Source organism: Chroicocephalus ridibundus, chromosome 8 (assembly GCF_963924245.1).
Source record: "Chroicocephalus ridibundus chromosome 8, bChrRid1.1, whole genome shotgun sequence".
Taxonomy (NCBI): Eukaryota; Metazoa; Chordata; class Aves; order Charadriiformes; family Laridae; genus Chroicocephalus; species Chroicocephalus ridibundus.
This window is the reverse complement of record NC_086291.1, coordinates 7,888,527-7,916,072: the sequence shown is the minus strand read 5'-3', so window position 1 is coordinate 7,916,072 and position 27,546 is coordinate 7,888,527. Positions and strand designations below refer to the sequence as shown.

At 37.5% G+C, this 27,546-nt stretch overlaps 1 protein-coding gene across 1 annotated transcript in view; it reads right to left on the bottom strand.

The window, feature by feature from the left end:
• FAF1 (Fas associated factor 1) overlaps positions 1-27,546 on the bottom strand; it is a 172,839-nt gene that overhangs the window by 33,584 nt on the left and 111,709 nt on the right. Inside the window, exons 10-14 of the mRNA XM_063343133.1 lie at positions 26,128-26,254; positions 25,125-25,188; positions 24,135-24,216; positions 14,629-14,783; positions 1,198-1,334 (exon numbers count right to left, since the gene is read on the bottom strand). Coding sequence (XP_063199203.1) covers positions 1,198-1,334; positions 14,629-14,783; positions 24,135-24,216; positions 25,125-25,188; positions 26,128-26,254 — 565 coding nt within the window. The remainder of the gene's footprint in view (positions 1-1,197; positions 1,335-14,628; positions 14,784-24,134; positions 24,217-25,124; positions 25,189-26,127; positions 26,255-27,546) is intronic.

The following is a 27,546-nucleotide window of genomic DNA, read 5'->3' as shown; positions in this document are numbered from 1 at the left end:
AGAAAATGGTTAAACTCATATGCAGAAAGAAACAGTAATGCTGTCTGCAAAACACAGGCTGAGTTTCCTCAGGAAAATAAGGAGATTAGACTAAAGATTGCTAGATATAAGCAATAAATAAATGAGGACACATTGTCATGAAGGCAAACTTGTGAAGAAAGCAGAAGAAACGAGAGGCAGCCATTCTTTGATGTATTTTAATTTGAAGAGTTACTGAGAACAGCAGTCAAAGGGCATCGCTCCACATCTAAGTCATCTTGCTGTCAGTGAAACCAGAGCAATGGTTATGCCAGAAAAAACCTGCTCATGTAAGGCAGAAAGCTTCATTTATGTGAGATTAATATAATCTCTTAAAATTCTGACTCGATTTGAGGTCCCAACACTGCAGGCAGGTCTGAAAAAGCAACTCATGTTCAAATATTAGCCCACTACACGCAACAGGAGTCCACATGTTAACATGCGGAACTAAATGCATTCCAGCACTACGAAAATGTGCAGCCAAAATCTTTTGGAAATCAGTAATTTATATGGATATAAATCTGGAAAACTAAGTGTAGCTCCTTATTTAGGAGATTTAGCTTCTACTTTAAAAAAAAACCAAACCAAACAAAACCCTTAAACTATGATTCTACGACAATCATGGCAACTTCAATCTCTAACAGTATGTTAATCAACACATTTATGAACGGCAACTGAGTTTCTTGTGTGAATCATAGAATTGTTAGGGTTGGAAGGGACCTTAAAAATCATCTAGTTCCAACCCCCCTGCCATGGGCAGGGACACGTCCCACTAGATCAGATTGCTCAGAGCCCCATCCAGCCTGGCCTTAAAAACTTCCAAGGATGGGGCTTCCACCACCTCTCTGGGCAACCTGTTCCAGTGTCTCACCACCCTCATGGTGAAGAACTTCTTCCTAACGTCCAGTCTGAATCGACCCATCTCTAGTTTTAATCCATTCCCTCTAGTCCTACCGTTACCCGACATCCTAAAAAGTCCCTCCCCAGCTTTCTTGTAGGCCCCCTTAAGATACTGGGAGGCCACTATAAGGTCTCCTCGGAGCCTTCTTTTCTGCAGACTGAGCAACCCCATAAACTCATATTCTGAATATCTTTAAAAAGAATCAGTTAGCAAAGATGTCTTCTAACAGTTTCAATACTGACGTAAGAACTACTTCTAACATAAAGCGAGAACTGTACCTTGTATTACATTCAATACTTCATTAGATGATCGTTTTCCCATAATAATAAGGAAAAGTGGAAACTGGTCTGTCTTCTGAGTTCGAATTGTTTGGGCTACGACACTCCCAAAGTGTCTAGTGCACATCGTCAGAAACCTATGCAGGGGGGAAAAAAAAGTTAACATTATAGAGGTGTTTTTGAAGTTCATTTAAAAAAAGAAAATTATGTTAAATTCAGCAGCTTAACTGAGCGTTATCTACTGTTCAGCATCTAGGCTTCTGCATTCAGTTCTAGAGCTCTTTCTCCCTTTTTATGATTATGAGAATTGTGAGAATATTTACAAATATGATAGATCCCAGATTGTCTAAATTAAAACAACTAGTAACTGGTTGAGACAGTGATTTATTTCATGAAGAATTCTATTTCCTGTTACGCTATTCTGCAGGCTACGATTCAAAACTAACCCCCCCTAAATAATCATGCTGAATCAATTGTTAAAAACTTCTAAAGAGAAACTAAGTAGAGCCATAATCTAGTAAATACGATGAAGTATAAAACTAGTATGATTTCATGTGAAAGCATTATTTAACAATGAAAGATTAAGAAATTGTTTTTATCAGTCATAGAATTAAAACGTGGTACTTCAGAATTGTATTTTCTTTTGTACTAGGGCCCTGCCAGTGACATACTTAGCAGTGTGGTCTAAAAACAATAATTCTAAGCTTTTGACCAAAAAAAGCTCTCAGATATTAGCATACAGAAGTCTAGCATTAGTATTCTTAACACGATCTTGAATAAATGAAAAAACTGATAAAGCTTTTCTCTTCCATTAGAGGACTGTTTGAAATTAGCATTTCTTTCAAGAGAAAAGGGTAGCTTATGATATGTTTTCAGATCTGATGGTAAAAAGTAAATGTCATAATAATAATGAATTATGAAAGACCAAATGCAAATATAGAATGCTTTAATAAGATCCAATTTAATAAAGTCTGTAAAAATAATGGACTTTTAATAACACGGGTCACAAAAGGCAAAACAGTGGAAATTCTGAGGACTAGCCACTGGTAAAGGCTTATTAATTCTTAATTATGTTCATGAAAGGCAACTTAAATCGTGTGTTTTCTTATGCCTTATGATAATATTTTAGGTAACAACTACTCTGAAATGTATGCTCTAACTGAAGAGCAAAGTCCTGTTGTCACATGCATTAGAAGCCAAATCTATTTGAAAAGACAAACTGCACTAAAATGTCAAGCACTCCAAGTCATTTCTTCTTAAAGATACTGAAAAGATTCAAAATTGTCATTTTTTGAATCAATAGATATTGTATCTAATAAAATGGCTAAAAATTGATAAGCCTGATGAGTACAACATTGGGCTTGTTCGAGGCACCTTAAGTATAAAAAAAAAAAAAAACCAAAACAAACACCCTCCTCAGAGACAATTTGTAGTATAACTATGGCCATAGCTGGATGGAAGGCAATGAGAAGGGGTAGCCAGTGAGTATTTCAAAGCCATAACTGTTTCTGACAAATACCTTTCCTTGGCTCTTTGATTCCCCGTCTTTTGCCATTCAGAACTACCACCCAGAAAGACAATGTCAAAAATGCCAAATAGGGACTGCTATATCAAAAACAGCTATGTCTCTACATATTATTTGGTAAAGATAAAATAAAGTGTCTATAAAGTCTGGACATATAAATTGTTAAGCTAAATAATGGGTTTTCTTAGTTTTGCTTTTCAAGGTGGGAACACGTAAGTGAAATCTTGGCCTCACAGAAGTCAATGGTGGCCTTTCATGGCAAAATGACTTAGGCGCGTTCAAGGTTTCACTCCTGAAAGTAATAAAGACAGGGGTCAATTGAACTGAATTCCTGAAACTTGTGTATTATAACTGTTTAACAGTCTTCAATGCACCACAGAAGAAAAGCACTGAAGTTTCAGGTGAAAACTAAATATTTAACTCAAGGTTAATATTAGTATTAACTGTAGAGTGCTGTAGAGAATACTGCTAGAAGGAACGAAACTAAGAGACTATTACAATACCGATTGCACGACTCAAAGGTGTTGGTTTGGGTGTTTGGTTTTGGGTTTTTTTTTTTTAAATCAAGTCTGTATTTAGTTAATCCATAACTCAGTCTCAAAATATGCTTTTGTAGGTCTGGATTTTGTATGCAGAGAATTCTGAATGAAGTAGGTACTTCAGTACATTAAAAGATCTCCCAAATAACGTTTCCAAGAGGTGAATTCTTACACATGGAAGTTCTGACTGACTACCTAGAACCTAACAGATTATGCTACATCAGGGTCCTCTATAATCAAGGCTGGGAATAGGTTTCAACTCCTCGGCTTCAGAAGATGGGACGTCATGCCGGGCTATTATAAGGGTACACATACTTTCCCGGTTGAGGAACAGCAGAACAGATGCCAGATGCCAACATCTCCCGTCATAACGGTTGTTTTTTTTCTTGGGGCCACTTCTTAAAGCCCCTGGTGCCATCTGCCCTGCTCTTTCGAATCACCTCCCTTCCTCTGCCACTGTTGCAATCTGCTCAGCTCGCAGGGAGAGCGTCCAGCTCGCTCATGTACCAGTTACACCAGCAGCCAATTCTGAACCGAATGCCACAGATTTACCACCGCTGCCATCAGCCAGCCTTTGTCTTTCTTGGGGGAGGAATGAGAAACAACTCGTCTTCCCAGCACTTCCAACTTTGAATAATGAATGTCCAGATCACAGCATGGGCAGCTGCGATGAGGATGTTCGTGGGGGATGAACAACCATCTGGTGGTTATCAGCGTGTATCTTTGGTGCAGAGCGAAGACACACAAGAAACTCTTTTCACTAACATGATCCATCAAAATAGATCCTGCCCTTTGGAACCAAGACAGACACCACATGTCTGTTGAACTAAAACGTAGTAAAGCCAACAAAAATGCGAAAGTAGTCAAACGATGCAACACTGAATGAAAAGATAGCAACAGCAATCTCCAACACCTACCCCGTGTACCTCCTGTTCACCAGCGATTACTCACTCACACGCGTGCTCTTTGCCAGGTCAGTGGTAAGTGCTCAGCAATTACTCATAACATCTCTCTTCTTTTCATTATACTAGATGGGTAGGAATCAAATTTTCATTCATGATCCCTGTTCAGTTTTTTTCGTGCCTCTTCATAGATTTTGCAATTACTTCACTAATTTTCTTTTTTCCTTTTCTGCCTTTACGGATTCTGTACTTGCAGACCTTTTTACTTTCTTCCACATTCATATCAGCAAAAAAATAAAAGTCTCCTCTGTGCTAATATTTACTGTCAGAAGTATGTGAGTAGGACCAAAACAATTCGGTGCAACAACCGGCATCTTACTCTGTACATCACTAACAAGGGATTTGCTTGCTTTCATCTAAACAGAAGTGTGCCAGATCTTTCAGTGGCATCTCCAGAGCTGCCAAGAGAACTGCCTGTGGAGCGCATCAAAGAGCCAGATGTCCCTCCAGGGAGAACTGTTTTCCACAACACGCTGGATTACTGTGATCTCCAACCAAAAGTGGAAACAGGAATGCTGCCAGAAGGGGAGGGCAAATGGCACCCTACTAGTCCTTTTATTTTTAAATTACAAAAATATTCAAGGAGGGAGAAGTATGAGAAAGGCAAAAAAAAACATTTTATGAAGGAAAAATCCATTTAAAAAAAATTCTCAAAAGTTACAAGAATAAAGTTCATCAAGAAAAGTAATAGTTTTGGCAGACAACATCATTTCTTTACATCTTTCATGACTGGCTAGCAATGAAACCAGCAGTTATTAAAGCTACAGAATAAACATGGACACTGACCATGGCTTGGCAATACAGAAACAAACCCTAAAAAAATTAAAAATGTTTTAATCTTTTAAATGTAGATTGAACGGGTATTAATTTTTAGACATAGTTCACTCCTTAGTTAAGAGTGGCACACAGGAAAAATTATTCCGGTGAAATGAAGATGTTAATTTGGGGGGTTGCCGATCACTGCACAGCAGTTCTCCCTCCACGTGTACTCCGAGATAACCTGAGCGAAGAGTTATCATGTTCGTAGCACTTTAGTTTCCCAAAGAAGAACGTTATCATTCCCTACCACGTGACTCATTATATTAAAATACACTGCTGGCATAACTTTTTTGTAATTTTATCACAAAATGCAATTTATTTAATATTACTTAAAAAAAGCTGCTAGCAGGCAATTACTAAAACATAGCAGCTTTAAAAATCTATGGAAAAAAACCTTAAAATATTACCAAGTCTCAAAACCAAAGGGTTAAGACTTATTACAGCTTAAGTCTGTGCTCTACCACGGCTCCTGATCTCAGACATGCTATGGAGAACTTTGTAAATCCTGAGGTTTAGGAACAATATGTTTTTGTGAGAACGTGCAGCTTTTACTTTTTAACAACAAAATGGGCCACCTCTGGCCACAATGCTGATGTTCAAAAGTGTTCATCTCAGAGCTCATGATTTTTTGATTTCTGGAAAGCTGTCGATCTATACGATACCTATTTACGCCACAAGCTATGTATTGCCTGTTAGAGGCGAGAGCCCAAAGGAGAACGCCAAACCCTAAGTGGGAGATGGCAGCTGCTCCCAATGGGAGGTGTTTCATCATTACAATGACTGGTATTATCTCCTGTATGTATCTCCTGTATTATGTTGTGTCACATTTTTGTTATTCATATGGACAGGACCTACTGCAGTCAAGTTGGGATCCGTGACTACGCAAGATCCCTCCTTACCACACCATGAAAATGATCAAACAAACAAAAAAGCTATGATGCTAAATAGTTTAGAAGAATGTAAATATTCCTTTAATATCTCAATTTAAGTAATTTGGTAAGCTAAGAGCATCACTGGTGCCCAGTCCCTAAAGGGGACACAAGGCAGAGGCGTTTGTTGGCTCCCAAACTGTCACGTTGTGTTTTCCAGTGTGAACTGGTTCAAAGTGATTCTTATTCTTACCTAGTAGAGGAAGAATTCAGAAAGAATTGAAGAAACTAAGAGGAATTAAAGGAAGACCTTATCAAAGAACTGATGATTCTGAGCAATAAGAGTCCTCTGCATTTCCATGAAAAATCACAGCTCGATGCTGCACTGCTGCCCTTGGCCTTGATCCAGCAGAAGGACTCTAAAAGAGCAGAGGAATTCAGTCTCCGTTCTCTTTCCACTCAGAAAAGTGGCAACTGGCATGGTTTTCAAGAAGACATGGACACCACCTACCAGTCATCACTGAAAACAAACATTAACTACTCGATGCCTGTCCTCTGTTGTGGTATCAATTTTCAGTTACCGACTGGAATCAAACTGATGATACAACTCGATAGGATGAATACATCCCAAAATTCATCTATCTTCTCAAGACATTACGAATAACATAAAAGCGTCAAGCAGTCATGGCATAGTGTAGTTGCAGAAAGAGTAACTAAATCTAAAATGCTAATTCTATCTTTTTCTTGTTAATTAAGTAAACCCGCAGAAGGAAACTAATGCAGAGCAAGCTGGTTATGGTACATTGTAGCGTACTCCCGGAATGTGCAAAGAGGGACACCTGATGCTACATTTTGAATGTTTTTTGTATGTTCAAGCAAAAATTGAAAGTTCTGCTTTGCTTTTGCTTTTCTTAAACTCTTGCCAGCACCTTAAGCTTAAATAATAATTGTATTTGCAAACCTGGCTAGTGCACTAAAGGTCAAATTCTCTTCCTTTCCGCATCACCATAAGTAACGGAGATCTGGTTGTTTGTTACGGTCTTATAAATATTCCTGTAGCTACTTTTAATTTTTACACCCTGGCGGGAAAACTTTGGAAAAGTTCTAGGCCCTTTGGCACATGGTGCCCACAATGCTTTTTGTGAAGGACTTTTTAACTGAAAGGCTGCACTGGAGATTTTTTTGCTATATCCTCTCAGCCTAAAGCCCTGCTCCAGCAGGACCAAATCTGATAAGCTCTTCTAAAACATCTATTCCCTTTTAGTCTGAACTGGTGTTCAGTCCACAACCGGGATGATTTGGGGCCAAAAAAGTGTGATTTATTTACGGCCAACTACTTCCCAAGGCCAACCTTACTTTAAGAAACTTTAAAGCTTCAGAAATGTCTGTGAAAAAAATGTAACTTCTTTCTTGAGCATGAAGAAAACAATGATGAATATTAAATATTCAAGATTTCTGATTATTTTTTAATAATAATTATATACTTTGCAAAGTCAACATAAGACTCATTAAAATGTTAATGTAAAAATAACATTTTTGTACTAGGTATTTACATTTTTAAAAAAAAAGTAAAAGCCGAGGTCATGAAATGTTATATTAAAATATGCTTGCTATCCGTAGTCTCCATAATGCAGAGTTACTGTCTTACCCACATTGGTAGGGTTATAACTGTTGACTCTAACAGAAGGGGGAATGAGCAACACATGCAAGGCATGGTTTAAAGACATATAAAGCAGCTTGAATCAAATCATGTGGATATCCTCTTTAGTATCCACACGCTAAATATCCAGGAATTCCGATCTAAAAAGCATGATTTTATCCACTTTTTCTTTACGCAAGAGTAAAGCCTTGATGAGCGGATTATCTATCTCTTCATAAAATGTGGAAGATCTAATTTCATCCCGTAAGGTTGAAACAGATTAGGTAAATACTTTATAACCCTGTTTAGTCTAAACCACATCCCTCTAGAAACTCATTAATCCATCCTTTCAGATACCACTGGACACCAGACAAAATCATTGGTAAAAGTATAAACAAAATATACCTGGAGCCCTTGCTGAAACGCTGTACTGAAAACGGAAAACACAAGACGCGCTTGCCTATCAGTGGTAGCTTTGATTATTGCCTATTATATTAGAAAGGCATGTAATATATGATTTGCTAAGGAATATCCAAGGCTTGCTACAGGTAGACTTAATAACAACCTAGATAACAACAGAGAGTACGTGTAGTTACTTTGCAGATGTTAGTAAAGTGGGAGAAGCTACAAGCACATTGGAAGTCTGTAGAAGAATTCAGATTAATCTTCACAAATCAGAGAAACGTCCTGAGAAGTAAAATGCAGTTCAACAAGGTCAATGAAAGTCTCTGAGTGGGAGGAACAATTGCACAAATACGGAGTAAGAATCAGGCAGTAAGGGAAGAAGAAAAGTCATGATGTGAAGACGACAAGCATCATAGTGGGGTGAGTAAACAGAAGCATGGTCTGTACAACATGAAATAATCCTCTGTCTGTATTTAGCCCTGACAAGGCAGTTTTAGGCACAGCGCATCAGTAAAGGTGTGGAACAATTACAGAAGGACCACACGAAGGTTGCAATAACAAATGTCTACAAAAGGACAAGGTTGAAGGAGTCATGGCTGCTTAGTCTAAGAAAATCACAGGAAAAAAGAGCAACATTTAGGTCCAAAGAACAAAAACAGAAAGGAAGACAATACCTCATTGTCTACTGAGTGGACCAAGATACAATTGTCATTGACTGCTGTGAGAGAAACTTAGGTTACCTACTGGTGTGAACTGCCTGAAGGCAGTGAAAGTCAAGTACTGGAACTGGTTATGGAGAAATGCTGAGAAACCTCCCTCACACCAAAGATTAGATCAGGCAGCCATCAGTCAGGAATGACACAGGTACAGTTGAACCTTCTGGCCGAGCACGGACTGAATACTGATATTTTGCAGCAATCTGAGACCCACAGTCAGTCAGAACGGTGACAAAAAGGAGAGCAGAGAGGTCAAAGCAGAGTCATCCTAACCTAAGGGAAGAGGATGGGCACCTGCGCTTCTGCAGAGACCTGCGTCCTGATCAGGCACCCGGCAGTACCAAAGAGATTCATTTGCAGCACTCAGCTGCATTTTGGTACAAATGATTCCAATTCTGCCAGCTCAATGTTTTCTTCTGATAGTTGATTTAGATGCATAGATGCATCTAAATTTCTCTACAGCTTCAATTCCGCTGGTGCAGTTGTGGACTCCTGTATTTAGATGGACCTGTGAATGACTTCTTTCTCCTTCCTCAAAGCAGCCCAACAAGTCTGTCCTGACTACCTCTTCTTCTGCCTTCACCTTTTTTGCACAGGACACTGCAGAGTTTTATTCTTTCACCGTTTCTGTTCAACAAGCTTAATAAACTATGCTGTGGTTTGAGTACAGGGGGATAGAACTTTATGATTTGGTTTTATAGTGGGGACTTAAAATATATCAGTTTAGTTAATTCCTGTGGTTTTAATAATTTATTTTTTTTTCAGATGACTGTACAGCATATAGGCATATAAAATGATGCACTGAAAACCTTAATCACACCAACAGAGTGACTGCTTTCTATTTATAGGTGAATATCACGAAGACTTCCATATTTTACTAATCACGATCAGATTAAAATGCATTCTCTGCTGGTTTTTAGTTTTCCAAATTTGGACATTTTTAGACTACTAACATGAAATTACCTTGAAGTATATAAATATTTAAGCAGGGATAGTTTACCTTTTCTGGTGGGTGTATAATAAACAGTTTAACCATCATCTATATACAGGCTGTTTTGTTCTCCATCTAAAGAGACAATCACCTTTTATCCTTTTCCTTTTTTCTTCATTTCAGTGCTATTAGGAAACTATTCACAAGTGCAACCCCGAACAATACTATGCAGTAATTATGACTAGATGACAAAGAGATGCGAACAATTACTGGGCCCATTTTGAAACCCTACACTAATAAAGTCATTAGATGCTGCCCTTGCCATGAGCCTTCTAAAAGCTTCTGAAGTTACAAGAACACACGGCATTGTTCGTTAGGACAATTGCTGCTGGCAGAATGCAAACCTTGAGTTAAACCATGCTGCAAATTGATCTTGACATTCTGTTAAGACCGCCACTAAAATCAAAAGCAAAGGAGAAAAGGAGAAAATGAGCGGGTGGGATGTAATCATGGAACAGAAGGGTTCCCTCCTCACCTTCTTTCCTCTTCCTCCTCAAAACAAACCATACAGAAAATGACAAACTCGCCTGGTGTTTGAGAACCTTTATTTTTAAAACATTAATTAGACTTTTGACCTGTTTTTATTGACTGGCACTGTATTGCTATTAAGGTAAATTAAATAAAATATTGCAAAATACAATAGATAAGGTTTTCACACTCTTCTGTGAAACCTGTTAAGGATTTAGTGCCCAAAGAACACGTCCAACCGTTTTGCAAGCAACATATACAGAATCCACGGTCACTCCTGAAGAGGCAGTGAGAAATTAACTCCCCGAGTCCAGCACTCACAGACCCCACACCTGCAATATATTTGCTGAAGGATCAAATAGGATTGGGGAGCTGGAGTAATATGGTCAACTGGTCTTCATCCAGGCATGCATCATTCAGTAGGTTAGCACTAAGGGTCAGCAACTGTGAATATGGCTAATTACTTGATGACGGAAATTGCAGGTGAAGACAACCTGCTGCTGAGAAGCGCTTTAGTCAATTAACTCTTTCCTAAGCTCAAGCAAAGTGAAAAACTATCATTTGAACATTAAAACTAACAAGTACCTGTCATCAGAGCTGAGAAAAGTTGGTAACACCTTGAAATACAATGCCCAAGGGCGACCATATCAAAAGCTAAAAAGCTGTTTTACGGTTTTGGCATTGCTTTGCTTGGCAAACATTACGTACATTGGAAATCTGTTAATATTACGCATAATCTATGTTTGCAAATGCTGTGTACAAACATAAGGGTATGTATGCATGTGTAGGTATATATGTAAGTGTATATATATTCACTATGTACCTGTCCTGGATACAAATATATTATACGAATGTATACTAATGAATTAACAAAAATAGTTAGGCACGTGCTTGCATACATACATATACACATACACATACCTCCCACACACATGCACATAATTATATTAGAGTAATGGTATTTAGTCAACTCTTTGAAGTCAGAAAGTGCCAGAACTCCAGCTGCTCACGTCTGGCTCCCCTGTTATCTATCCTACAACCTCCCTGGAAACCTGAGGAATCGCTTAGCCCATGCGATGCCCCGATGCAGCCGCTGAGCTGCTGCAGCCGCGTGCTCGGTCCAAAAGGTAGGGCCAGAATTGTCAACAGCACTGCTGTCAAACACCACTACTACCTCCTTACACCTCCCGAAACAGCGTATTTCTGCTCTTTGGAGTGGCACGGTAGCAAATCTCCATCGCAAGCAATGGAAAGCCAACAGTGATTTTTAAGCTCACTATTCGATTGAGTGGAATATAACAAGAAAGCGAAAGATATACCTGTAGCTTTGTGGGTATTTTTCCTCCTTTGACCATGGACAACATAAATTACAAGAATATTCCACACAGTTGCTCGCTAAACTGAAGTCTAAACTGTGATAAAGCTTTCCCGTAGATTCCTTTACAGTATTATAAAGACACCATGTTATTTTCCTAAATGAAGGCTATTTTTTTATTATTATTTTTGCCTTTTATTATGATTTTTTTATTCTAGTAATGAAAAGATTGATAATTTGCAGCACTTTCCCAAAGTAATTGTTCCCTTTCCTGCAAACCTTATGTCAGAGACAATTAAAAGCTGCGAATGCCAAACCAAAACATCCTCTTAACTGTATTAACTAGACTTCTCCTTCAGTTTGACAAAGTAACAGTCCTGGGTGGCTGTAGTTAGAAATTTTTAAAAATCTGACTCCCGAAGTCGTAATGCTCATGCTCTTGCAGTACAGCTAACAGTTACCCTGGTGCTTACACAGCGTTTTCCTTCTAGTCCTACCTACAGAATTCTCTTCGCTCTGCGGCAGTGGGTGTTGAAGAACACGACTGAGAGATTCCAGCTGAAAAACACTAGTGTACAGTAATGCAGGATTCAAAGCACGTCCCCGCATCAGTGTCTAACAAGAATCATATTAAAAAAAATCAGGAAAAAGTGACAAGATTTTGGAGCTAGTTTTCTTCTACAGTAAATTCCCATTTCATTAACGAGGACAGAAACCGCTACGAAGACTGGTTTTAGAACAGACTGACATCCACAGATGTCACAAAGAGGACAGCAAAGAGCAAGAAGAAAATCAGAATATTCAACATTTTTTTGCTTATATGAGAAAGTACGTATATCTGTTTGACATCAGTCATGCCACGCTACAGCGCTGAAAACCTCTTTTACTACTGACATTGAGGTGTCCCTATTGATTGCTGCAAACAACACTGGGCTACAGCAGCATGCAAAACGCAGTTCCTTCTCTTATTCTTGTTGCCTTCTCACCATTCAAATAAAAAGCTGCGTGCAACTGTATGTGTAGGGAAACAGAACGGGATAGGCTCCAAGAGCACTGTCGTCATGTCACATAATGAAGTGTAGTAATTAAACAGAGGTACTGAGTATTTATTTATGGGAATGCCTACAGTGCGTTGGCACTTTCCGAGGGGAGAAGGAAGCATCATGCCCCCTCTGAAGAAATCACACTCTAAGGAGCAGGATGTGACACTAAATACAACCGAGAAATTATTCTAATTCGAGCCAGCATGCCTTGTTTACCCCTTACTATTTTTTGACCTCACTGTTAATATGACAGTTTCTTTGTTGTTGTTAATAGAAAGCAAAAAATGAAGGCTTAAAAACCCTATCGTACTGCACAATCAGTGACTAGGTTCATTGAGAATAGCTATAAAGCCTTAAACAAGCCCTTTATTTTGTGTTTTAAGAAGTGTCATAAGGAGTTAATAGGACACAGCTGTACAGGCTCTTTCTAATAAGCAGCTTCTGTCGCTTTGGTCACCACAGGTGTCTCTGTAACCTGCAAACTCTTATTACTAGTGTATCAAAGTTGTGCTACTTAATAGATTTCTTTAGTAAAACACAACAAAGCAATTACATGGCTGTTGATCGTCAGTCATAAAAAACCCTCAAACACAGTTTTTCAAAAGAAACTACACTGCAATTTTTTGTCATTGTAAAATAAAAGAAACTAGAGAATTAAATAGAAAAGCGAACAATAGAACAGCAGGTAGTCAACTGAACTTAGCCACTACAGATGGTTTAGAAATAGTGTTTCCTTCTACAGCAACTTGTGGGATAAAAGAAAAGGAGGAGGCTCCTTACTGCCCGTGAATGGCAAAACCAAAAGACTTAAGCAACTTTCCAGTCTATGTATTTGGTCACATGAAAGAACCTAGATGTTTCTTTTTCCTCTCTCTCTTTTCTTTTTTAAAAACTTCTTATCTGTTTTGCAACTGCTTTTTTCCACAATCTTTAACTCTTCTCTAGAATAACTTAAACTAGGAAAATAGCTGCAGATTTGTCCAATGACAAAATGCAGAAGGTCAAGTGAGGAATTCCAGTGAAACACAAGTGTCATTTAAAAAGTGTATTAGAAAAAGAGATTGTTCTGTTCTCCATGCTCGCTTTCAGTAAATAAATCTTAAACATAATTTACATACTTAAGAACAGGAATGCACGAATGCCCTATTCTAGCATGCCACAAGAAACATAAATATGTACTTTTAATTGTTCAATTATCAATGGAATTGTGTACAAAAAGTGGCAACCTTATCCCAGCCCAAATGACAGTTGCATCCTTTGTTCAAAAGTTCGAGTAACCCTCATTAGAGTAATATACGCAAGACATTATCCTGGCAAGCAGTTGTCATCTGTGTAAATAAAGGCAATGAAATAAGGTCCAAGCTAGAAAACCAAACAAGTCTGATTTCTAAAAATAATAAGTATAATCATAAAATCATTATTTTCAATAGATTATGATCAACTGATAAATAACCAAAGAAGAGAGAAGTCTTACCATAAAGAAGTTTTTGGTAAGAGTTTTTGGTAACACACAAAAGAGGTAGAAGGAGGTGGAATCTGCAGCTTTTTAATTTCTTTACTCATAAGCAAAATGATGGCCTCTCTAAGACATAGGATAGCTTTTATTATATTAAAACCTATCAAAATATCTGAACGTTACCAAAGGAACGTTCTGTAAGAAAACTGTAGTTCGAAAAAGTTCATATGAATTGCAAGCTTTTAATTTTTTGCATAATCTGGTTTGGATATTAATTTATCACATGAATATTATTTTTTTAAATAAGATTTTCATTAATAACAGTAGTTATTATTCCAAACAGGTCTAATGCAGTTACACCTATGTACATAAATTAGTGTCACAGAATATTACGGCACTGCAATGCAAAACTGTGAAGACACGTTCCAAGAACTATTTGTGCAAAATTAACTCAAAAAACTTCAACTATTTTTTCCTGCACGGGAGTAAGAAGTCACTTTGTAATGAAATCAAGGGCAGTCCAATTCTCAGTGAATGTTAGCCAGCACAGCTTCACTGATTAGCTAAAAACGAGCATGAAGTTTTTAGTTCAAATAGATATCAAGCAACAAAAGATTTGATACATAGAGATAAGGGTCTTCCTTAAGAGAAAAGCTGCTCCACTTACAGTCGAAAGAGTCTTACCTTGCCCTGTTTGCTTCTTTTGTCATGTCCCATGCCCAGGTGATGAAGTTCTGACTCAGATAGGAGACAATAGATTCAGCACAAAGCATTTGTGAGCAGAAGACATTGGTTAGTACACTTTCATCATGGTGGAGGTAGATAGCAAGAAGCTTTCTCTGAAAAGACACGAGAGAAGATTGATCAGTGAAAACTTCCTCAGGCTATTTAGTAATTTAAAATTACTGCTGCAGATTTGTGTGTTAATAAACCCTATGGTGTTTGTTGAGGGTGCCGAGTATCTCAACATGTACACACAGGGGAAAAAACCCAGTAGATTGAAACGGTCCATCCTTCCAAATCCGTAAATCTTCTCAATGCTTCCTAATATTTTCTTTTGGGTAGCAAAATGTGATATATTATATGCTTACAACATGCAAATAGCAACAACTGAATGAAAACCAAAAACCTTATTAACAGACTTAGCTTAAGAAATGAGCAAACTTTTTTGGCTTGCTGCCCAATAAAGATAACATTTGGAACAATTCCCTGAGCAAGGAACACACCTCTTGATACAACAGCATCTACAATACAAAACAATTATAAACAGCCTGAAAAAAATGACAGTGTGTTGTTCTCACCCCATCTGTAGCCAAATGAGTAAGTAGCAATACAGCTGCCTACAGTCCCAACGCCTGCGACGCTACGTGCTGGATGTTTTGGCAGCTCTCCATCCAGCCATATGATGGGGGGAGGCCCACAGCACATCAGCTTCTCACATACTTCGTAAGTTGACGTGTAGCTGGTCAAAAGGCCATGTGTTAGCCCGGCTGGCTACCTCTCTCATGGAGCTACGGAGCAAGGTCCAGCATTCGCCCCAGCACTGCGAATGTGTAAGACGCAAGGGAAGGGGTGCGGGAGACATGCATGGATCAAATCCCACACTGAGTTTGTTAGCAACGATATATCTCATTGTAGTTACCATGTCAGCAAAGACTCAATGTTGAGGATGGTGTTTGTGGCCTCTGGAAACAAAATATTCTGTGCTGCGTTCTTCTGAAAACCTATCAAGTAATATTTGAGCTTCACTGCCAGCAGCACGGAGCTGTGCTGTGTCCCCATGATAACCTCACACCACCTTTTGGAAAGCAAGTCTATGTGTATGTAAAGACAGAAAGCAGATTGAGAAAAACATAGGGAAACTATGAGCTAGTTAAGGACCATGATCCTACATCTGGTATTCAATGAATTATAAATACCATTCAGAAAATTACTACTTTCCACTCCCCCATGCCCATATAAATTACTTACTTTATTTTAAAATCTTACTTGAACATATTTGCTTAGACGATATGGTAAATGCTATTTTCAGACTTTTACTTAAAGTCATTTCTCTTCATGAGTAGTAACACTGAACACTAGATATTGATGTGTATCGATATAGCAAGACACGGGATGCAATTCTGAGACAAGCTGTCATTGTAAAAACCTGTACGGCCATCACCTCATATACTGGCTTTGGATAAAACTTAATGACTGTTTATAAAAAGAAGAATACATTTGAACATTAGACTTTGGGAAAGGGATTAGTAATTTGCATTAATGTTTGTCTAATTTAATTTAAGTGTTCTTCAGAACCACGTACACATGTGCCAGGAAGGCCATTAATAAGCCCAACATGCAGAGATCCATATAAGTGCAGCCAACAATGTTGACTGAAACTAAACTTGAAAATCCAGGGCGCTGATGCACAATATCAAGCAATAAAACAGCATTTCTGTGGTGATATTTAATTTAAAAAGAAGAAAGAGGCAGGGGAAGATCAGGCACTGTCTGTTTTTGAGGATCAGCCATTCTGCATTTCAAAGCGTCGATCCCTGCAATATCCAGGTTACTGTGCTAGAATCTCGACTATTATATAGCAGTTGTAAGAGAGGGAGGGCAAAGATGTGTTTACTCAGTGATTAGGGCCTTAGAATAAGCCTCTAGCTCCTAGAGAGACAGCTCACCACTTATTCATTTGGACCAATTCACAAAGCCTAGAAAGATTAAACATCCATGCTGAGAAGACAAGCGAATGCAGACGGTGAAAAAGAAATAAAAATTCTTTAAAAACTCTGAGATGACTTCATTATTTTTTCCACAAGGAAACTTTAGGAAAGTGTTTAGTTAGAGAAAAACCCACATTGACCTCTCTCTAAACCCTTAATCTTTCCTTTGTGGTGGCACTGCTTTGTGGTAAGCGGATGGCTTTGCTCTCCTCTTTTCACTGGGAGCGGGTGGAAAAAAAGGCTCTTGAGAAACACTTTTACTTCCAAAGAAACAACCCCATGAAACTGTTAAATATGAGATTCCGTACAAGGGAATGTTTCAAAATATGTACAGTTTTAGGCTTAAAGATTTAGGCCCAAATTTTAGTAAACAGAACAGGCACATACACAATAGATGTTTACACTGAGCTACTTTACAAGTGAACGTAATTTTTGTTGCATCAACAAATCTCACCATGCAAAGACGAAACTCCATCATATATAAAAGACCGTCTTCTGTCTGATAATTCATCCAAAATGTTAAGGTCAGACATAGGAATACTGCTAGGACAAATGAGAAGAGGTAACAGGAGGAACTGAAGTGCTGAAACATGATTTTGAAAAAATCTTAGTGGAAGCCAGGGATATTTTTTCCTTGGAAAAATGCATTATTGCAAAAGGCTCATGGCTTAGAATTTGTTGTTGTTGTTGTTGTTGTTGTTGTTGTGTGGTTTGTTTGTTGTCTTTTTTTTTTTTTTACTAACCCATGATAGTCTATATTTATAAGCAGGTTGTTGTTATTGTTTTTATTTCAAGCCTTTGAAAAAAACAAGAGTAAATTCTAGGCTTTGATGGTGACTAATACTGGGAATTTTTCAGTGAATACTAATAAAATAGGCTTGCTAAGATGTTGAACAGTCTTGACTTCCATAAAAGAAGCCTACTAATGGAGCACTAGTCTGTTCTGTGTTAGATTTCTCAAAAATATAATGACACGGGGGTTATACACTGAGCGTAAAATAAAAAAAAAAAAAAAAAAGAAGAAAAAAAAGTCCTATGGGGAAGAAATTTTACTTGTCCCTGTGAAGGTATTGGATACTGAAAGGGTTCTAAGTACTGAATAGTTGATGGACTTCCAAAGGTCTTAGTACCTCAGGAACTTAAGCCATCAAGAGATGTATTTTTCAGAGTACGCGAATGCTGAAGACCAGGCAGTCACACGCTGGGATTTCCAGAAGAGGCCTGGATTTACAAACATACTTGGGAGTGTAAGTCTCATCAATGTCAATAGGACTTAAAGTCCTAAAAGGTTTAACTTTAAGCTCCAGGTTTCATTTTATTTCAGAGGGAAAAGGGCCACGAGAAAGAGACGCTCACTGTTTGCAGCATTTTGGTTATCTAAATGCCTTCAAAAATCCAGACTTCAAGCATTTTTTTCTGTAATCTCTGCTGCATTCAGACTGCACGAGGTGCTGTTGGTCTTGCCCCTGCTCCCAAGGATTACACCACAATGTGTTTGCAAGGAAGCCCTGCAGCCCTCTCCTGCCTGATTTTGCCCTGTTGATGGAATATGCCTGGCACAGGACACCCTGGAAGGAAACGCGGGCTGTAGATGGACACTGCAGGGCAGCCCCCCAAGAGGCACAGACCCCCAGCTGTAGCCCGGCACCATAAAACCCCTCCGCCCCATGATCCAAAGTATGGCAGCCTCCTGCCACACACACTGATGCACGTGGCCAAGAGATCCAACATGCATGTACAATCCCACACATCAGACACGCACACTATGCCATCCATTTGGACATTTTTGCATTTTGGAACTTCAGCAAAATTAATGCACTTTGTACAGAATTAGAAGAAATGAAGGAAAAGTTGGCACTGAGGCAGAAAGAAACACAGATCTTCATAAGGTTGGGAAACCAAATTGATAATCCCTGAGTAATGGGATATCCAAGCTTCTCAGCCAGTTCCAAATAATGTGAATCCAGTACCTCAGAAGAATATCGACTAGAATGAGAATAGCAATACAGACATAAGGGTCAGCAAAACCACAGAGCTGAATGGTTATTTTTGAATCTCAGGTTTACAAGTCCAAGTAAGAATTGAGACAAAAATGTTCACTATCTAACAGCTAGAGGAATGAATGTTCTTTCCAGCTGGTGGGCTAACAAATCAAGATCATTAATTTTTCCTCCAGGTTTTACGTAGTGAGAGCTAATTCAAATGAACAAAGGGATGTATTTGCACATCTTTAAGCCTTTGAAGTGTACAATCTGATCCACCTGTCTAAGGTGATCTTGGAGATCATATGATCAGCTGTTTTGGACACGGCTTCTTCCATCACGCACAATCCTTGTCTCCCTAAGCAGAAAGCAAACCTCTAACAGCATGGCGATGTACCTTTGAATTTACTCCATTTTGAAAAAGGATCACAGCAGGATATAGGGCAGATGGAGATTCATCGCAAGCCTTTTCTGTGTATTACACAGAACAAAACCTGCTGAAGATAAACATTATTAAATTCCCCTGCACCAGTCAAAAGAAAAGAGACAGACACCAAAGACAAGGGGCACTAAGCAGCCTCTAGCCTTGTAGAAGAGGATCTGAACTAAACCGTACCCCACAGGTTCCTAAAGTAGGAGTGAGATGATCCCTGTAATCTTCTGATCTAGTCTTTTATATTATACATGGCATAAGATATCCCTAAACTAACTCCTATTTTAAACTTTCAGTAAAACGTTTAGTCTCATCAAACCATCAGCGATGGATGATGAACCATGGTAAGCTGTTCAAATGGCTAACCACTCTCCCAGGTAAAGGCTGGTTAAAGTTTGATTTAGTCTACCTTCATCTTCCAAATATTTGATCCTATGTTTGATCCTGTTGTATCTCTATTTCCATCAATTGAACTTGTACCAATATCTTACAGAATGCAAAAAATATACAGTAATTAAAACCAAACCCAAATAAGATCCACAAATCATAGGCTTTGAAAGAAGAGGAAATTTAGAGTGCGTCAGACAATTTCAATAAACTTTCATTATTTAATATTAAGTACAGAGAAGGCTGAAGAGACCCATACCCAGGTCTAACCCTTCAGATATGAAAGATGAAGGCTCTGCAGGCACACAGAGACACTACTAAGCTGCTATGTTGCAGCAAAAAATTCTGAACAACAATTATCCACAAGTTCAGAATTAATTTTAGAACGAAAGGACAGAACTGTTAACACACCCATCAGGCAAGACTGGAAAGAAAATGAAGGCGACTAACATGGGACTTAACTGGAATTTATGTACTGACATCTACCGTAGTGTAGCTGCTTTGCTCTTCCCAGGAACCTAGCGTTATAGTGCTATACCTGCAGACTGTGTAGATTGGTCTTCAGCTTATTTACGCTTAATGCGAATCCGTAAAGCAGCCATTTCTCCATGTAGGACCCTCAGACTGCTCAACTACAGATGCATTTGCAAAGTACACCTAGCACACGCAATACGATCAAGCCCCTTATAAAATGCAGCAGGAGCAATTTGACATGATGTGAAATGTGCCTGGAGTCAAAGTAAAAGCTGGTGGTGAAACTGTGCTGCTTGACATCACTCCACGGTATTTAGGGAATAAAAGGGGGGAAAAAAGATGAAAGAATAAACCAAAAAGCCATCCTGGAACTGGGATTCAGAACAACCTCTCTCCTCTACTCAAGGTAGCATCTAAAAGACCAGACTTCAAATTTCTCTTCTGAGACAAGACGACTGGAGAGCAGCCAATGCTGTTTCTATCATGTGCTCTAACAGAAATGAGAATAATTATCTCTGTGAGTCTTTTTTTCTGTATTAAGTTCAGCTTGAACTTAATGAGCTGAAATAATAAGGGATGTTTTTCTGAGTTACACAGAAAAAAAAAATGATACTACAAAAAGCCCTGTATGAAGGAATATTCTGCTACCACCATGAAAAAAAAAAAAAGCAGCTTTTATTTAAACACGCCAAATCATGGAAGGAGCATACTTTCTTCTAGATATTCTGGAAATAAAGTACCCATATGTGAGAGGAATGGTGCTGCCACTAAATTGAACCTAAAAGACAGAATTCAAGGAGAAGAAAAACATGGTTCATATTCAGTATGCAGGAATATATATTGAGGTGACAATACCCATCTGTGCTAAGAGAGATGTTTCACATATTTATTAAAAGTCAGTGAACAGAAAGGTTGAGAGAGGAGCAGGAGGTGATCTGACAGAGGTATATAAAGATAACAGCTCCTGAAAAGGTAAAGTGGATGTCTTTATTCTTCCTCATAATAAAAGAGTAGCCACCACCTATAAAAATGAAAAGCCAAACAAGCTCCAATAAAAGAAAATACTTCAGTATTATTCAAGTAAATAGCTCAGTGAGATTCAATATAGCTATTAAGATCCTGGATTAACAGCAATACTGCCCTACGTTAGGACAAATCCCCTGATATTTCAAAATACAAGGCACCCACAAACTGCTTTCAGTCATGGAGAAACCTCCCCCAAACACCTTGTTTAAGACTGTCCTTTATAAGATTTCTCCCGTGGCATCAGCTCTAGCTATTTCTGTAGCTACTCGAGCAAGAGTAAGCTTGTTCTGCAGAAACTAGTGTAACAAGAGAAATGCTTCTTTCCAATGGGCACAATAAGTAGAGGAAGACTTTCACAAAAGAACGACTTATTTGTTCATTTAATAAACCCTCTTTCTCTCTTTCTCTTCCTGACACAATTAAAAAAAAAATAGTAATAACGAAAATATTTTCTCGTGTTATATATCCAATAAGCCTTGGAAATGGACACAGAATGCCCTTAACTATCAGGCTGCAGAAGGTAACCGGGGATTTCATTGCCAAGGACACTGGCTGTAAAAGGCAAAGCTCTGTATCTTGGCTATTGTACTTTTGTGCTAAGGAGATATGCAGGTTTTAAAGTGGAGCTCCATTTGACCTAGTTCCATCTCTCCTACATGAAACTGGCAGTATCGTGGTAGCAGCTGCTCTAAAGGAAAAAAGATACCCGTCATGGATGTTAATCTTAAGTATCTAAAGACTCGAAATGAAAAGCTATGATAATAAAAGCTAAACAAAACACAGGTAACAAACATGTAAACTTTTTTAGGAAGGTATTTCTTTTCCAAGTAACATTTTCTTAAACAACTATGAATTACCATCCTTTCTAACACATAAAAGACATTAAGATTTAACAGAACAATATCTATTTTCTTAAAAAGAATTTTAAGCCACAATCTGTGTTTAAAAACACATGTTCTGACATGTTAATTTTCTTAAAATAGCCCAAATTAAAATATTTCGGAAAAAAGGCTTCAAGTTCATATATAGTGGGTTTTGGTTTTGGTTTTTTTTTGCGAGAAAAAGTATCCACAATATAGATTAAAAACATAGCTGATGGCTGTCTCGCTAGACCTGAGCTGTAGAGAGCACCTTCTGCTCTGGACAGCGTTGAGAATTTGTCAAGAAAAGGCTAAGATCTCTGAGCACTCAAGCTGCCAAGTGCTCTCAAATTAAATCAGTTTGAAGCGGTTTTCATTAAGATGGATTGAGTGTGGCATCGTGAGAAACACTCTATCAAATGTAGTGTTTTACTTAGTGATTAAGTATATACCAGTTGATGAAGCTACCCAAATCCTTCGTAATCCCACCACTCCAATAAACATTTAATGAGTATATAAGTTCAAAAAGCCTAGCAGAGGATTTAAACCTTCAATCTTGTTTTTATTTACTCTTGGAACTCAATTTCTCACTTCAAGTGAAGAATGCTGGTGCCTGAAGCTCATCTGTTGCCCTGGTAAAATTAAGTGCCCTCCATAGTATAAATTAGCAGACAAGACACACAGGTTGCTATTTCTCCTATGCTTTTTTTCTTATACTGATATGCATATTGAATTATTTTATGAAATGCAATTATAAAAATATAAAATAATATATCCCTTTCCTCAGTTATGAATTCCAGGAAGCAGTACTGAAAAATTTGTTTGTAACAGGAAAAAGGCAGTAAAAATAAATGGTATTTACACATTCTCATACCTTTGTTTAAAGTCAGAATGTTACAATAAAAATAATGTCATTCCAAAGAGTAGTTGGGGGGAAGAGCTTTCAAAAATTAAGGCAATATTTGGAAAAAAAAAAAAAAGAAAAGAAGTCACAAAAATAACACTTTCCTAAATATATAACTTTATCCTGAGGAGGATCTGGTCTGAATACACTGCAAAATACTAGAAACGTAAGGTGGCATGAATTTCAGATGTGCTACGTAAGTAGTATAAGAAGTGTTTTGAGTATTAAAGAACTAAGTAACTGCACTGCATTCATATCAGATTTATAGGTATAAAAAATATTTATGAAAGCTCCTAATTGGTTCTTGTCCATTATTATACCGATACACTGTCAACCCTTTCTGACAAAATGCCACAAAGTGAACTTCCTAACTCAAGCCCTTTTCTTGTTGAATTAATATGATTTCTTTTAATCATGCATTAAGTTCTACTTTAACGAGCTATTACAAATGAATACTCTGACTCTGAATTATCACGTATCCATTTATGCTCTGAAATCTGCACAAAGATATGGAAATAGTCACTAAACTTCAAATGTGCACACAACATGTTAAGTATGTGTTAACGTAAGCTCTACAGTGTAGGTTCATAACACTGCACTTACCAGAACAGCCCCTAACATAACATGGCTGTTCCTTCCAATATGAATAACTGCATGAAGCCAAAACATTCTTCATTTTAAAGTTAAACATCTATCAAGGCAACAAAAAGCAAATTTAAACAGCATGATTTTCTTGTTTGTGTCTCAGCTTTATCTATGCTTAATTATGCAAGGGGTTTGGGTTTCTCCTTAGTGAATTCAAGTCACCAAAACTTAAATAAACTATCCCCATTCTAATTTTATTAAAATACTGATTTAAAAACTGTGCATGGAATAACAGAAACTTGAGATGTCTGGTGGGATGTCCAGAAAAACTAAATAACCAAATCTTAGTACTGGAATTTACTTGGCAGATAAAGGCTGTACAAATTAAAAAAAAAAAAGCGCACTGTATTTCAGAGACCTTTCAATTTAAATTTACAATTTCATTAGCAATCCTTCAAAGGAGTTGCCAACATGCAACATGGAACTTCTCAACCATAAGACTCGGAGCCAGTGTTATCTGCTGCTAGGACACTGTTCTTTCAGGAAGAAAAGGGAGGCGGGGGGCAAAAAAGAAAAAGAGTAGCTCTGAAGGACTCCAATAAAAATACAGCCCGAAAGATTAGAAAGCATGGGGTTTTCACTGTAATTTCAACAACGACCAAGGTATTTTAGTCCGTCAACTAAATGAGTACAACTCTTCACAAACAATGAAACGAAGATGACTCCAAAACGTAGTTTACCTTTTTTAAAATAAAGATGAAACATTTACAATGGCTTCCATTTCCCCCCCCCCCCATATTAAATAAAGTAACTTTAATGCAAACTTACATCTCTAGCTTTCCCATAGAAGGCTTCTTGAAAAGCAGCCTCTAATGATCCAATAAAATAAACAGGATGGCAGTCACCATATCTATTTGAGATAAAATTTCCAATTAATAAAAAAATTACAAAAATAAGTAATTTCAAAATTCTACCTTTTCATATATTATGTAAATGTAAGGCATTGGCTAAATTTTTGGAAAGATGAAGTACTACATCCCATCTGTCCCCCAACATTCAAAAGCTCAAAGTAACTAACTGCTACCTTACAAATTTGTGGTAAAACTTTCTGCTTACATACATAGACAACTTAAGTTCCATATAATTTTTCAATCATAACTTATTTCCTCTCTCTATTATATTCTTAAAGGTTAATTGAAGGCTATTCTCGCATTATACATTAATGCATCTCATATATATAAATGAGCATTTCAACATAGAGCAGGGAAAACAGAAGTCATAAACTTTACATTACTTTGCAGTATGGTAGTTCGCAGCTTCTACCTATTTGATGAAATGCGGCAACTGTTTAACAACGTATGATTTGGTGGTATAAAGTTAGAAAAAGCAGTATTGCTATATTTTTTAAAAGTAGGTATTTATCCAAACCCTTTATTATTGTGAAAACTCTTACTGCAACTCTGAATCTATTTTTCAATATTAATCAGCTTCAGCTTTTATGTTCCTGTATATCAAATTAAAATTGCTATACATAATCAGAGTCTTTATCATCCTTCTGGACCCTTACATAATTAAGTAATGATATTAATTAGTGGCAAATTAAATAAGGCAAGAATCTGTCACTCTAATTTGGACTGAGAAATAATTTTATTTCAGAAGCAGTTCTAACAAAGTTAAGCTTAAAATAAATTAGATGATGCCTAAACATGCTATGATCCCACAACAAAATATGTACATTTGGTTTATTTTTATTTTCATTATTTACTAATTTTTATTTAGCTTGTAACAAGAATTGCACAGTTAATAGGCTAAGCTTACCTTGAAGAAAACTCAGCTGTAAATTGTAATAAGGCATCTCCTTCATTTTCAGCATTTTCTGGCACTTAAAAAAAAATGAAAAATATAAATTAAATGCAACCTTACGGAAACAGATTTTAATATGTGAACTCACTTTGCTTCATGGATTTTTAATGTTGACAGCTTACTGAAGTGGTTACCAAGAGACCATACAAATTTCATGAAAGACTATCCACTATGAACCTTTGGAAAGACATGAAATTTCCAGACGCTCTCATGAATATATTCAGGATTTCCAAACAGTAAAATCCTCAGGTCCAGTGTAATGCGATATATCACTTGTTCAGTTAACACTCTGGACTTACTTTAATACATTAAAATGAAAGGACTGGCTTGGAAGGCTTGACCCACTATATTGCTCGTTACTTTTCTTTTTCTTTTTTTAAACTTCCTATACATACTATTAAAAAGTCTTCCCTATTATTACATATATTTGCTGTCAAAAAACTTGTAAGGTAATAACACTAATGCAAGCCTAAAGTAAATACAGAGTATATAGAATTGCATATAGGAGGTAGCTGACTGCTCTTGCTCAATCCTTTTCATAATTCAAGCGCAAATAATCACTGAGAAACTTGTTTAATGTAAATGACTAAAAAATATCAATCACCACAAGATGCTGAAGCTAAAAATCTGTAGAATTTTCAAAACAGGGAAGGGGAAATCTAGTTATCGACAGGAACATTTGGTTAGAGATCATAATTTCTCTCAGTTTAATTATTATTTTTCAACTATAAGCTAAAAACACAAGGTTAAAAAACGTTCCCCATGGGAAGACGCTTTCATAGTTGCCAATTGTGTTTGCAGTATTTTCATTTGATACATCAGACACGACACTCAAACAATTATAACATTCCTATCAAAAGATACTCCTGCTTCTTTTTACGCAGAGCCATCATACCTCTCTGCCCTCACTACTGCTGTACAATCACCACTTCAGTGTAAATTAACTGTCAAGTCTTACTCATTGGCGATTTCCTCAAGGCAGATGACGCTACTCCAAACATTTCTCCATCATCAACTCCAAACTCTGTAGCATCTTCAAAGTCATCTCCATCACTGTCGCTAACCATATGAACATCAGTGCATTGCTATTTAAAAACAAAAACCAAAACCGACCATAAGCCTCTATTACAGACGTCGTGTGAAATACCAAATACATACATAGTGAAAAATACACATTTCTGTAAAAACACTCTACATATTGCATTTTATTTTACTATTTTATACAGCATTATCAGACTGCTTCTTATAAATAGGACCTATTTTTTAACAGAAGTCTGGTTGGCAGAGCAATATTATGTGACAAAATGCATTATTAAACAACTAAGGAACTGGCTCTGTATGCACGTAGTTGAGCAAATTTTATGCGAAGTTAATGCTATTTTCCATCTAACGGTACTACAGCTGGTTTAACTGCCTAAGAAAGAGCGAGAAAAGTCACACAACCTATCAATAATTTTAGACTTTCAGATACAACCTACTTTAGCAATACTTGCATGGTGGGGCACAGTCCTTGGAAAGGTACCTGTCTTTTGCAATGTCTGACCTACAAATTTAGCCCCCGTAGTCCTAACTTGGCACACCAGACTACTGCATGTTGAATGACAGGCTGATTTATTTAGCATACCAATATAAAGGACAAAACCCAACATTTCTGTGCAAGTAGTAAAGGTGCCATCTGCGCCTTCAACTCCCACCAGCAGATCTTTTGGATTTCACATCCTCTGAAACATAAAGCAGCTCAGAAAAAAATTGGTTTTAACTATTCAGTGTTAACTTCCCTCTAAATTGAATGCTTTTCATGAATGACTATTCAAGCTCCACTTGATCTAGAAGTTATGGTGATAGCGCACTAGGGAAAATCTACGTGAATCCCTGAAGGTGCAAAGCAGCGTATTATGTGAGATTCCAGCTCTAGCGTGCAAGTGACCACGAGAGGAGTGAAGAGCTCCAAATATGCTGCATGTCTCCCCGCAACAGCTACAAATAAAGAACTTCACATGAAGAACATTTACGGAATGAACTAGTCAACAAGAAAGTTCTACAAAGGTGAACATACTCAGTCAGATCATTTTGAAAGAATGAAGTAAAGAAGGAAGGATACGTAGTTATATTGGTAGATCCCAGAAGAAAACAATAATCATCTGTTTAACCTGCTAAGTGGTTCAGGCATAGCTAGAACGGCATTGTCTGACCACCCTCTCACTTTCAGAAACTGCGCAACAGCATACATCCAGGTTTGCATCCTGACCATACCTCACAGCTATGTCTTGCCAACTCAAATGAGCTGAACAGATTGCAACACATCCTTTTTGCACAACAAGATAAACCTTATGAGCTACAGTTCTCTAAATAAAATGTTAAGAAAAGTGTGTGGAAA